The sequence below is a fragment of the Schistocerca americana genome, chromosome 1 (genome assembly GCF_021461395.2).
Source record: "Schistocerca americana isolate TAMUIC-IGC-003095 chromosome 1, iqSchAmer2.1, whole genome shotgun sequence".
Classification (NCBI taxonomy): domain Eukaryota; kingdom Metazoa; phylum Arthropoda; class Insecta; order Orthoptera; family Acrididae; genus Schistocerca; species Schistocerca americana.
Window position 1 is genome coordinate 1,121,087,409 of NC_060119.1, and position 14,463 is coordinate 1,121,101,871.

Here is a 14,463-nt window from a genome sequence, read left to right on the forward strand (position 1 = left end):
TCTTTCAGGTGACCAACTACATCATGTAACACTCGTTTCCCTTGAATAAACTCGTACAATTATGACAAATACATTCGTGCGTTTGGGACATAACTGGTGCCACAGTCTAGGGCGCATTGCCACAGTTCGCGCGGCTCCCTCCCGTCAGAGGTTCAAATCCTCCCTCGGGTATGAGTGTGTGTGTTGTCCTTAGCGTAAGTTTAAGTTAGATTAAGTAGTGCGTAAGCCTAGGGACCGATGACCTCAGCAGTTTGGTCTCATAGGAATTTACCACCACTACCATAATTGTTCTCACAATCCACAGTAGCCCACACTTTTATCCCACACTTTGCAGGTTTCGAAGGAATGTACACCTTGAATGGACACTGTCCCCTGAAAGTGGGCACAGATGCTCATCAACTGTAATATAAGGTCCAGGGACATAAGGAGAAATGTATGCACCAACGATCATTTCAAACACAGCTCTTATAGATTCAGCTTTTGACCTGGAAGCAGCTTTTCTTTCTTCTCATGCAAGTTTATCATCGAACTGGAGGCACATCAAAATATCACAAAATCTTGATAAGCTCATCGTGACTCGAAAAATAGTTAAGACATACTCTTCTGACCAAAATTCACTCAAAGGCTTCCCACGTGCCTTATGAGAACCAGCTATTATTAGTGGACCAAAAAATTCTTGCTGCTCTGTAGAATCAATATCAATCCAGCGTTCAAGAGTTGTGTACGGAATTTTGATATCTTTTGCATGCAAGCATTACTATTTGCATGTGATTGGTGATAAAAAGTCTGAAATAATCTGCCCTTGTCTGTAGTTTTGGTCTAAGGTGACGTGGAATATGCGAAGCTTCACGTATTACATTCCTTGAATCTGCTTGCGCATATCAGGTGGTGCTGTGTTATATGTTATCTGTCCACATCTAGACACAAAAGTAGATGCACTCTGTATCTGAATACCATTATCATCTTCTTCACAATCACTCATATCTACTTCCTCTCCGACTTGTACATCTTCCTCTACCATATCTCCATCAACACCACTGTCTTCCTCATTTCCAAAAATTGATTCATTATCATTATTACTCTTCTGTAAATCTGCCAAAGCCTGCTGGAGACTGTAGCCCCTTGCAAAAGGTATATCACCATTCGTGACAAATAAATTATAACACCACATCTTCCTTCCACAACACTCAATTCCAAACTCTGAATTTGTCACAACAATACATGTGAATGTATTTTCTAATCGTTCTTTACAACAATGTACAAATGAATGTCGGTTTATAAGGCGAACTGTTGCCAAGATTTATTTTCGTAACAAAACTTATACATAAAGCTGAAAATCACATATTACATACCTGGGGCATTTTATGATCACACTGCAAAAATTTCAAATTGTTGTAATACAACTGTGATATAAGCATAAATGTTTTACCCAGTTATAATAATAAGTCCATAATAGCATATCTGGAGCATGAGTAGTCTACACCCACTAACTGTATATTTGTAGTTAAACGAGCCTTGGAGTCTAAAAAGACACCAGACATCATGTGAGAGTTAATGCATCAAGTTTATTTGATTTCATGTTAACATATCACATTGGATTTTGGTTGGCCCTCATCAAGTAACTGTCTTTGTAACTGTGTTTTACATTCTCTGAAATGAGTTCAGAGATTTTAGAAGCAATTTTGTTTTGGTCTACAATGGAGAGCTGTGCTATATCCAAGGCTATTTTAGTATGAGATTTTTATTCATACTTCTTTGTAGTTTGGAAGGTAGATTCAATTTTAATTCTTTATTCAGGAGATCCAGCTCTGCTTCTGTAAATTAAATATTTGTCATATTCTCAACATGTTAAAAATTTTTAAGTTATTATAGTCTACTTGTTCACATCTGTAATGCTGTTTCATTTCAGCATAAACTATGACATTGTTAATTAGTTTATATATGTCTCTAATTTTTTTAGCTCACAGATGTGAATACTCGTTAACTAATCTGAGTATCAAATTACATTGCACTGAAGTGAATATGTTTCCTAGTTGTAGATGTGCTAGATATAATTGACAGTTGAAACAGATCAGCCGGCCAGGGTGGCCGAGCGGTTCTAGGTGGTACAGCCTGGAACCGCGCAACTGGTATGGTCGCAGGTTCGAATCCTGCCTCTGGCATGGATGTGTGTGATGTCCTTAGGTTAGTTAGGTTTAAGTAGTTCTAAGTTCTAGGGGACTGATGACCTGAGCAGGTAATTCCCATAGTGCTCGGAGCCATTTGAACCAGATCTTTTGTTTGAAGTTAACATGAATTTCACATTTGAGTCACATAATGTTACTGCGCTTTTTCACTTTCTTAGCGACTTGTGTTATAAGTTTAATAATATTCATGGAGTTTAGGAGTATTTTTAACTGTGTGTTATGTCTTATGTTTTAATGGTTTTCAACAGTTTCATTTTTATGTGCCGATAATGTTGGATTTCATTCTTATCTTTGTATGGTAGCATGTCCTACACTTTCTTCACAGTAGATACCACAGCAATGAATTTATTAAAATAAACTGGAATTTTCTACTTTTGTTGCATTAATTTTATTTGTTCTCAGCTAGTTTCAGCCTTCTAGGCTGTTCTCAAGTGACTTTGTTGCTCTGTGCAAAATAGAATATCTATAAAGAAACAGCCTTAGTTGCAAAGTTATTTTTATTACAAATAACTCCTTTCACCTTGTTAAGGCTTCATCAGATTTGATAAAAAGTTATCGAGAGCATTCCGTTTCAGCAGGTGGAAAGGAGCATGCTCAGAACTGATGATGATTAAACCATCCAAAAGATATTTCTGTCGGATTACATCCACTTTTAAGTCATGAACACCACTGAACAAAGTGCAATGTAGTGCCACATATACGTCATAGAAACATATAAACCCGAAACTCAAGGGGACAACGTTGGAACTAGCTAGTTCCAATGTGGACGCCTAGTATATAGTTTATTCACCCATTTTTCGGGTTTATACGATGTACTTGTGGCTCTATGCTGCACTTCGTCTGGTGGTGTTCACGATTTACAAATGGGTCTAGTCCAACACAACTGTCTTTTACATTGTTTATTCACTATCCGTTCTGGCCATTCGTCTTTCCAGAGTGATTTAAAATGCTCTTGATAGGTATTCATAAAATCTGATAAAGCCTTAAACTGGTGAAACACATTATTTTTAACGAAAGTAAGTTTCTAACTGTTTCTGTTTCTTTACAGTCATGGAAAACGGTTCCTGTATCATTCGGCTTATCATGGAGTGGAATAACCTTTACAAAACAAAAGATATTTTCCCCACATATCAACGAAGGAAGTTGTGGTGCAAAATTAAAATTCAATTAAATGACTGTTTTCAAAGGTAAATTTCATTCAGCTAATGCTGGAGAACAAAAGATCATGTTTTACAGAAACATATCAGCTGCATTAATATTATTGAAATGTTATTCATAATATTAAATTCTCCATAACTTCAGAAGTATTACGGACTCGCCAAATCTCAGATTAGTTTTGAATTCAGCACTAAAAATTTCTTTATGCTGGTATGTATCACACATCAATTCTCAGTCGTTTTAAATTTCGTAAATACTACATTTATTTACTTTTGCTAATATGACAGAACCGGTTTTGTGAAGAACCGCTGACTTACGCAAGGTTGCTACCACATTAATATACAAAGGAAAATTTCTTTTGAATTCAGACTAACGCCAATTGAAATATCACTTAGCTTCAGGCGGCCTCATTCTACTATGAAGTATATATTTATACTTCATTTTTGTGACCTCGTATCTCCTAAACTGGTGGGGAGAGGCACGTCAGTAAATCGATTCTAGAGATACGGCAAAAGTGAGTTCAGAGTGAAATGGCGCTGTGGTAGGTCATGTAGATCTACAGTACTTTTGTTTCTGTGAACGCCATAGATTTGCATCAATGGAAAAACATGATAGATGTCTGTTGTTATTGTGCAATTCTATTGTGAGTTGTGTTTATGTAATAAATATTGTGATATGGAGACATGTTATGACTTATTAGTAGTTACATGGCACACAGCACGTTGTACAATTGAACTCTGACGCCAGACTCCTGGAAAGGACTGCAGCCAGTTTATTTAATCATACGTTACTAATTAAATCTATAAGGTGAATTTGCGCTGCATTGAATGGGAGCCACAATTTGGTTTTACTGAGCCCACATCAAAAATACGTTATACACATCAAAAATAACATTGGTAATTACTGCACAAACAGCTGTGTCCATGGCCATGCCACAAGAGACAGACTCAACTTACATTTACCAAGAAAAAATAAACATAAAGCTCAAAACAGCATTTTCTACCAAGGAATAAAACTGCACAATAAATTACCAAAAGAGATTAAACAAATTGCTAAAAAAAACACGTTTAAAAAGGCAGCTAAAAAGTACTTGTTAGCAACACATTTTATACATTGAAGGATTACTTAGATAAAACAGAGTAGGGGTTTGAGAAAGAAATCTAGTACAAATAAATAACAATAATAATGATTATAAAACATCTAACATTCCACATAACATCTTCACTTTATGTTTTTTCCTTCTTTTTTCCTTTCTAGAAATACTTACCCCATAGCTATGCATAGCACAATACTAACACCTCTTCCTCTTCCTGAGCTCAACATCTCACTCATTATGGAGGGATGCTGACTCAGTTTTTCAGGATAGCAAATGGGAAGCTGCAGTACAAAAAATGGCAAGATATCACCAGTGTGTGTGTGTGTGTGTGTGTGTGTGTGTCTGTGTATTGAATGAAGTGTTTGAAACAATGTGTGTATAGTGTGTGCAGTGACCGATAGTGACATACGAGTGAAGGCTGTGGCATTATATTCTTTAGTAAGTTATTTGTAAAAAAGTATTGTATGATGGGTGTAATTCTAATGATTATGTCTAACTAGAAGCCTGTAAATATGTGTGTATACGAATTAGCTTATTTTAAATTGGTCTAAACTTGTTAATACTTTGACATGTTCTATATCTTGTAAAAAGTAATCTATGGATGAATAAAGCTACTACTACTACTACTACTACTACTACTACTACTATGTATAGAAAATGTCTCAATTTATACCAGAGACAAGTCTCAATATCCAATTATAATTAAAGAAATACACCACTACTTTTCAAAACTATCGCACAGTTGTGTGTGGGTCATGGTAAAGGAATGATAAACCAAGTCCACTAGAACCCAGCCATATACAGAAAGAGGCCCTTACTGTACCGCCACCCCATTGAACCACTGAGCACAAATGCTAAACTCAGCTTACATAAACTTATTACAAAGGGCGTGACTAATACGAAAACTACATATCAGCCTTATTTGTAGGAATTACAAGTTGTTTGCACTAGGACAGTGTTGTGATGACCCAGCAGCTCAGCCAGCAGGTACCCACCTTGATGTTAGGGTTGCCAGCGGTGTTGTTGGCCATGACAACCACCGCCACCGACATGTCGGTCCGCAAGCAGAAGACCAGCACGTGTGCGATGCATAGCAGCAGTGCCTGAAGGTGCCTCACGCCCAACGCGGGGACTCCTAAAACAAAAGAAGCGTATAGACTATTGTTATGTCTACGTGCGCCCTTGTTTAGAGGGTAAAAGCATGTCCAGATTTCTGCTCTCCTTTGTTCTCCACAATCAACTCCTCTACCAAAAAATTAACGAAAGACGGAGCTGATCCTCCTTGGTACACATAACGGGTCAGAACACTGTTGCAAAAACAACGAAACAAACATGCCAGATTTAAACAGACGCAAAATCCGCAAGATTGGTAATCTTTTACAAAAGCTCGAGTTTTGGCGGGAACTTCAATGCGAGATGCTTGTAACAGTTTCCAAAACGAAACTTTGTCTCGAAACCTGGCAGGAAATCCAAAGAGATTGTGGTCGTATGTGAAGTATGTTGGCCGCAAGAAACAATCAGTGCCATCTCTGTGGAGATACTATCGAAAACAGTGCTGCCAAAGCAGAGTTACTAAACACAGCATTCCGAAATGCCTTCACAAAAGAAGACAAAGTGAATAATCCAGAATTCGAATCAAAAACAGCTGCCAACTTGAGTAACATAGAAATAAATACGAGGGTTGGAACTTAAATAGTGGCAACTATTTATTCACAACCGATAGAAAAGAGTTACATGTTCGCACATGTTACTGTCCTTCAAAGTAGTCACCAGCGTTGTGCAGAAACGGTTGCCAGCGATGTGGAAGGCGTAGTACACCGTTAGCAAAGCCTGTTATATTGATGTTGCGAATGGAGCGGTCTACTGCCTGTCAAATCTCTGGAACAGTTTTGAAGTGAATGCCTCGAAGTGATCCTTCATCTTCGGAATCAGATCAAAGTCACAAAGACTTAAGTTGGATGGTGCAGTACTTCCCAGTCCTCTCGACCGAACAGAGCAGCCACAGCTTGCGTTGTATGCGCCCGCGCATTGTCGTGCAAAATGGTGGGTTGGTTGCGCAGGAAGTGTCGCCGCTTCTTTCGTAAAGCTGGTCGCAGGTGATGCTCCACAAACGGACAGTAATACTGACGGTCTACCGTGGAGGAACGTAATGCCTTAGAATAACACCATCACAGTCGTACACGAGAATCACCACTACTTTAGACCGCTCCATTCGCACCATCAATAGAACAGGCTCTGCTAACGGTATACGACGCCTTCCACATCGCTGGCAACCGGTTCTGCACAATGCTGGCGACTACTTTGAAGGACAGTAACAGGTGAAAACATGTATCTCTTTTGTATCGGTTGTGAATAAATATTTGCCACTATTTAAGTTCCAACCCTCGTATCTTCGGAGTACTGAAGCAACTTAAATCACTTAATAAAAGCAAGTCTTCTGGTCCAGACTGTATACCAATTAGGTTCCTTTCAGAGTATGCTGATGCATTAGCTCCATACTTAAGAATTATATACAACCGTTCGCTCGACAAATGATCAATACCCAAAGACTGGAAAGTTGCACAGGTCACACAAATATTCAAAAAAGATAGTAGGAGTAATTCACTAAATTACACGCCCATATCGTTAACGTCGATATGCAACAGGATTTCGGAGCATACATTGTGCTCGAACATTATGAATACCTCGAAGGATACGGTCTATTGACACACAGTCAACATGGGTTTAGAAAATATCTTTTTTGTGAAACACAACTAGCTCTTTACTCGCATGAAGTGTTGAGTGCTATTGACAAGGGATTTCAGATCGATTCCGGATTTCCGGAAGGCTTTTGACACTGTACCACACAAGCGGCTCGTAGTGAAATTGCGTGCTTATGGAATATAGTCTGTATTTGTGATTTCCTGTCATAGAGGTTGCAGTTCGTAGTAATTGTTAGAAAGTCATCGAGTAAAACAGAAGTGATTTCTAGCGTTCCCCAAGGCAGTGGTACAGGCATTTTACTGTTCCTCATCTATATAAACGATTTGGGAGCCAATCTGAGCAGCCGTCTTAGGTTGTTTGCAGATGACTCTGTCGTTTATTGATGAACAAAGTCATCAGAAGATCAAAACAAATTGCAGAACGATTTAGAAAAAATATCTGAATGGTGCGAAAATTGGCCGTTGATCCTAAATAACGAAATGTTTGAGGTCATCCACATGAGTGCTAAAAGATATTCCTTAAACTTCGGTTACACGATAAATCAGTCGAATCTAAAGGCTGTAAATTCAACTAAATACCTAGGAATTACAGTTACAGACAACTTAAACTGGAACACATAGAAAATGTTGTGGGGAAGACTAAGCAAAGACTGCGTTTTATTGGCAGGACACTTAGAAAATGTAACAGATCTACTAAGGAGACTATCTACACTACGCTTGTCCGTCCTCTTTTAGAATATCCTTACCAGATAGAACTGACGAAATATATCGAAAAAGTTCAAAGAAGGGCAGCACGTTTTGTATTATCGCGAAATGTGGGAGAGAGTGTTACTGAAATGATACAAGATTTGGGCTGTACATCATTAAAAGAAAGGCGTTTTTCGTTGTGAGGGAATCTTCTCCCGAAATTCCAATCACCAACTTTCTCCTGCGAATGCGAAAATATTTTGTTGACATCGATCGACATAGGGAGAAAAGATCACCACGATAAAAAAAAAGGGAAATCAGAGCTTGCACGGAAAGATATAGGTGTTCCTTCTTCCCGGGCGCTGTACGAGATTGGAATAATAGAGAATTGTGAAGGTGGTTCGATGAACCCTCTGCCAGGCACTTAAATGTGATTTGCGGAGTATCCATGTAGATATAGAATAGCGAATATGAACAAGTGCTCGTAGTCCTTAGGTATGCATTTTAGGGCCGATGTTACTAGGCAATTTTTCTTGTCTTAGTCCATACTGCCACCTCTGACAGTTGCCTACCCTACAGTCTTAGTAACGACAGTAGCGGTTCATGTATTCCACTGTCAGATGTATCAGAACGGTTTTCGCCTATAATTTACGACTCGTTCGTTTCTGGTACAGGAACCCTTACCTTGGATTGTTACATTTATCGTTCTCCATCAGCCTTGAATGTTACAGGAACCCTTACATCAGACTGATACAGTTATCCTTCTCCATCAACCTTGAAAGCTTGAAACATCGTCCCGGAATCACTCTCTACCTACATATATTTACAGGTGTCGGCTCCTATCACTTTGACGCTCTGTAATTTCGTTGGATGACGTTCCCGGACATCGGTTTCTATGTGGAACTTGATCTACGAAGCCCCCTCTGTGACCTCTAGAAGTGTGTAGCATGAATTGTGAAACACCCTGTACGACTTCGTTCTGTCTGTTTGCTGGCACACTGTTTTGTTTCCCAGCCCCTCCAACTAATTCTCAAGTTACGCCTATCAATTGCTTGACGAGCAGCTTGCAAGTGTTCAACGGTTTTAGCAATGAAAAATTGTGTCTGACTATCATGAATCAAAACCGGTATCACACTCCGATTATAAACTTTCTTTTTGAGACAAGCTTGAAGCTTAGTTTTGAAAACTCCACTTAGTTTATTGAATGCTCTCCATGCATTTTTATTGTTCTGTTTATTTCCTTTCCTGAACATCCATTTCTTGTCTCCGACTCCATAAATGCGAAAACTCTGCAACTAGTTTCATGAATTCATCGATGAGTTGTACTATTTTATTTTCAACGTGTTGTTTGTATGTCACTCTAACTGCAATTAGCGTTTGGTCCTATTTCCAAACTTTTCTAATACAAGTACTTACCTCCATTCTATGTTGAAGTTTTTTGCATTAGAGAAAAAAAAACATTTGTCGTCAGCGAAACAAAGAAGGCTCAGATATATTCCATTAATTTGTTTCCCCAATTTAAGGATCTGAAAACATCTTCTAAACCCTGCTGGGAACAGTTTTGATTTACCGTTTTCAAGCCTGACCCCTCGTTCAAGCCTAAAGTTCTCACAGTCGAGATAAAGTATACTGAAAGCTCTAGCATTGTATGTGTGTACTGACAGAAGTTGAAGCAGTGCCTGTTTCGTAAAGTCTGTCTGTGCAGATGATGTTGCAGTTGTCTCATAAGTTTTGCTCAAAATCTAAGAAACCCAGGCCGAGGTAATTCACATCCATTGTTCTAACCGTAATTTAGTGTAAGATATAATGTCTTCTGGAGTCGACTTATTCATTTGATCGATTGAGGGTTGGTGGTAAATTTAGTGAATTTGTGGTACATTACTAAGAGAAGTTTGACAAACTTACTACAGTGCCTGACAAAAAAAGTGAAGCACCCAGAAGACGCGCACAGCATCGGCGGGTAGATATAGTATTAGGGTTAAGTTTTCTGTGACAGATAGAATAGCAGCCAGAGTGGATTAGTGTTATTCGTGTTTAATGTGTTACCAGGTCTGGTAGGGTACATAAGGGACGTGAACCGCATCAGATTTGGAGGGATCCCTGTGCAGAATAGGGAGACGTCTACTCGTGTGAGTATAAAAAAAATTGCAGTTTTGTTTACGGAGGGTTTTCAGAGGAATATAATTCCCCAAAACGTGGAAATTGTTGCAGTCGATCTCCTTCAAAAGAACTGAGTCAGTTATGAGTTTAAAAACTTGTTAGCTTGTCAGCGAGACCAAAAGTTAGGGGAAAGGTTATGCCATTTGAATACCTGCCGTGCGTGACGCCCGAATGCTGTGGTTAGGTGCGCCGCATGGGGCGAGTGTAGACACACTATCTGACCAGCCTAGTGCAAACGCTATTAGATAGCGACAGCAGCGGAGTGACCGCCAACGTATACAGGCTGTTACAAAAAGGTACGGCCAAACTATCAGGAAACATTCCTCACACGCAAATAAAGAAAAGATGTTATGTGGACATGTGTCCTGAAACGCTTAATTTTCATGTTAGAGCTCATTTTAGTTTCGTCAGTATGTACTGTACTTCCTCGATTCACCGCCAGTTGGCCCAATTGAAGGAAGGTAATGTTGACTACGGTGCTTGTGTTGACATGCGACTCATTGCTCTACAGTACTAGCATCAAGCACATCAGTACGTACCATCAACAGGTTAGTGTTTCAACACGAACGTGGTTTTGCAGTCAGTGCAATGTTTACAAATGCGGAGTTGGCAGATGCCCATTTGATGTATGGATTATCACGGGGCAACAGCCGTGGCGCGGTACGTTTGTATCGAGACAGATTTCCAGATCGAAGGTGTCCCGACAGGAAGACGTTCGAAGCAATTGATCGGCGTCTTAGGGAGCACGGAACATTCCAGCCCATGACTCGCGACTAAGGAAGACCTAGAACGACGAGGACACCTGCAATGGACGAGGCAATTCTTCGTGCAGTTGACGATAACCCTACTGTCACCGTCAGAGAAGTTGCTGCTGTACAAGGTAACGCTGACCACGTCACTGTATGGAGAGTGCTACGGGAGAACCAGTTGTTTCCGTACCATGTACAGCGTGTGCAGGAACTATCAGCAGCTGATTGGCCTCCACGGATACACTTCTGCGAATGGTGCATCCAACAATGTGTCAATCCTCATTTCAGAGCAAATGTTCTCTTTACGAATGAGGCTTCATTCCAACGTGATCAAATTGTAAATTTTCACAATCAACATGTGTGGGCTGACGAGAATCCGCACGCAATTGTGCAATCACGTCATCAACACAGATTTTCTGTGAACGTTTGGGCAGGCATTGTTGGTGATGTCTTAATTGGGCCCCAAGTTCTTCCACCTACGCTCAAAGGAGCACGTTATCATGATTTCATACGGGATACTCTACCTGTGCTGCTAGAACATGTGCCTTTACAAGTACGACACAACACGTGGTTCATGCACGATGGAGCTCCTGCACATTTCAGTCGAAGTGTTCGTACGCTTCTCAACAATAGATTCGCTGACCGATGGATTGGTAGAAGCGGACCAATTCCATGGCCTCCACGCTCTCCTGACCTCAACCCTCTTGACTTTCATTCATGGGGGCATTTGAAAGACCTTGTCTACGCAACCCCGGTACCAAATGTAGAGACTCTTCGTGCTCGTATCGTGGACGGCTGTGATACAAAACGCCATTCTCCAGGGCTGCATCAGCGCATCAGGGATTCCATGCGACGGAGGGTGGATGCATGTATCCTCGCTAACGGAGGATATTTTGAACATATCCTTTAACAAGGTGTTTGAAGTCACGCTGGTACGTTCTGTTGCTGTGTGTTTCCATTCCATGATTAATGTGATTTGAAGAGAAGTAATAAAATGAGCTCTAACATGGAAAGTAAGCGTTTCCGAACACATGTCCACAGAACATATTTTCTTTCTTTGTGTGTGAGGAATGTTTCCTGAAAGTTTGGCCGTACCTTTTTGTAACACCCTTTACACGACGCCGGCAAGAGCAGAGCAGCTGTCTCCACGAGTCATCTACCGAAGGCAACGAGTTTGCCGAAATATCGTGGAGAAGGTGTGACGGACCCGGGCGGACACACAAGAATTCTACAAGTTATAAATACGTCAGGAAAATATGTGATCGAAATAATTTCTGTTCACTGCAAGTGACAAATTGAAATAAATTAACAGTAATGATATTGCACGCCTGTATTTCACTTATTGTTTGTGATTTATCTTAGATCCGGCAAAGAAGCCGTGGCGCATTTTACAGCGTCGTTAAAATTTGTAAGCTATAAAATGTTTCTTATTCCAGTCTTTGATCACAATACCAATTCTTTTGACGATGACCGGTTTCAGTCAGTAATGGCCATCCACAGATCTTTTCTAGACCATGCCTTAAAGTGATCAGGCCGTAATGGCATCGTCAAAACATATAAGACGTGGTGTAGAAAAGATCTGAGGATGTTTATTACTAACTGAAACCGCTCATCGTCAAAAGAATTGATATTGTGATCAAGGACTGGAATAAAAGACATTTGATAGTATTGGATCAATGTTCATGTACGCGACTATGTCACAGGTGGTGATTGTAAGCTATAATCTGTCGATCAGTAACCGTCCATTAGCTATGGTACCTTAGCGTTGATAATGGCTTTCTTCTGCTTATGTTCGTATTCTGATGTTTGCCTTACTTCTTTTATTTCCTTACAGAGCAGTCGGATAAAAGCCTACCTCACGCAACGATACCATTGAGCAGCTTTCGGAATATCCTGCTTATGTGGTTTGCGAAATCTGATATCTGAATTGCAACTGATGATAATATTTGCTCAAGTATGTGGAAGATCAGAAGGCCAGTGACCACTATTGATAATGAGCACGATAACGATCGTTCTTCAGAACGACTTATTTGGAGAGGAAGCTTTGTTGTCTTACCGCTACTGCTTACAATATTATCTTGATAATTATTATCAGTCTTGAAACTTCCTGGCAGATTAAAACTGTGTGCCGGAACGAGACTCGAACACGGGACCTTTGCCTTTCGCGCGCAGAAGTAAAGCTGTAAGGACGGAGCGTGAGTCGTGCTTGGGTAGCTCAGCTGCCCGCGAAAGGCAAAGGTCCCGAGTTCGCGTCTCGGTCCGGCACACAGTTTTAATCTGCCAGAAAGTTTCATATCAGCGCACACTCCGCTGCAGAGTGAAAATCTCATTCTGGATTACCAGTCTTCATAATAGACTGTCGAAACGAAGAGCACTACTATCCGTCGTTTCTTTTATATTTTTCTTTCAAGAGCAATCTGCTGCGGTATTCAAGTTTATTTCACAAGACTTATTCTTCTACTTGAAAGAAAACAGTGTCTTGGGGTGGATTGCAATTTACGGATCAGAACTTCTAAGTTTAACTTGGCCCCAGTTCTTGTTGTGGTTGCCAGTAGCCGTCTAAATGGAGCAACTAGTTCCATTATTTATCTGTTTGCCACGACTGCGAGAACATACAGCTAAGTTTCATCTTCCAATGGAATGGAGCACAGTCGCGCTGGACCTGCTCGCACGACCATTTCCTAGCAACGAGCTGCCTCTACGATGTACTGGCCGTAAGGGCCGGATGGAATGGCCGAGCGGTTCTAGGCGCTTCAGTCTGGAACCGCACGACCGCTACGGTCGCAGGTTCGAATCCTGCCTCGGGCATGGATGTGTGTGATGTCCTTAGGTTAGTCAGGTTTAAGTAGTTCTAAGTTCTAGAGGACTGATGACCTCAGATGTTAAGTCCCATCGGCATGGTTTTTTTTTCGTACATGTACATGTACATGTACATGTACATGTAAAAGATGCAGTCTTGTCAAACCGGATGAATGTCTTTTAGACAGCCTGTACTGTATCCTTCCATTTAAGATTTCCTCAGAACTATGCTCTTTTAATCCCCGGTCATCGAGTGAAAACCTCCTCTGATGCAGAAAATTTGCCACAAGAACTGAATTACCTACGGAAAGACTTCCGTGAGAATGCCTAGAGTCACCAACAAATATCGCAGGTGGTATCAAATGATCAAATATGTGTGAATTCTTAAGGGACCAAACTACTGAGGTCATCGGTCCCTAGACTTACACACTACTTAAACTAACTTGTGCTAAGAACAACACACACACCCATGCCCGAGGGAGGACTCGAACCTCCGGGGAGGGGCCACAGGTGGTATCAGCACGCTGAACATCGCCGAGGAGGACAGTAAGAACCTTGCGTTCTAGCCGTTCTGGGTTTCAGTCCTCCTGAAGAGACAAAACATGAAGTTAGTCCTCGGGCTCCAAACTAAAATATGCCGAGAGCCCTGTGAAAGATAAGGTCGACCTCGTAGCTCTCGTCGTTAGCGAAATACCGTCTGAGTGAGGATAGTGCTACGTCGGGCAGACCTTGCGCACGTTAGAACAATGGCGGGTATAAGGTGAGAGGTGTCTGTTACTGCGCTACCAGGAGGAATCGGTGATAGCTGAACATCCTTCGAAAAATTGACATAAAATTGCCTTTGATGAAACCAACGTCACTAGGAGGGCTAACGCTTTCTGGGATAGCATCATAAAATAAGCTATGGAGATCAAAACGTGTTACAA

General features: G+C 40.7%; 1 protein-coding gene across 1 annotated transcript in view; it reads right to left on the reverse strand.

Moving 5' to 3' along the window:
* Window positions 1–5,492, reverse strand: part of LOC124596909 (putative inorganic phosphate cotransporter) — a 98,798-nt gene extending 93,306 nt beyond the window's left edge. The window contains exon 1 of the mRNA XM_047135904.1: window positions 5,436–5,492. Coding sequence (XP_046991860.1) covers window positions 5,436–5,492 — 57 coding nt within the window. The remainder of the gene's footprint in view (window positions 1–5,435) is intronic.
* Between the last annotated feature and the right edge of the window lie 8,971 nt (window positions 5,493–14,463).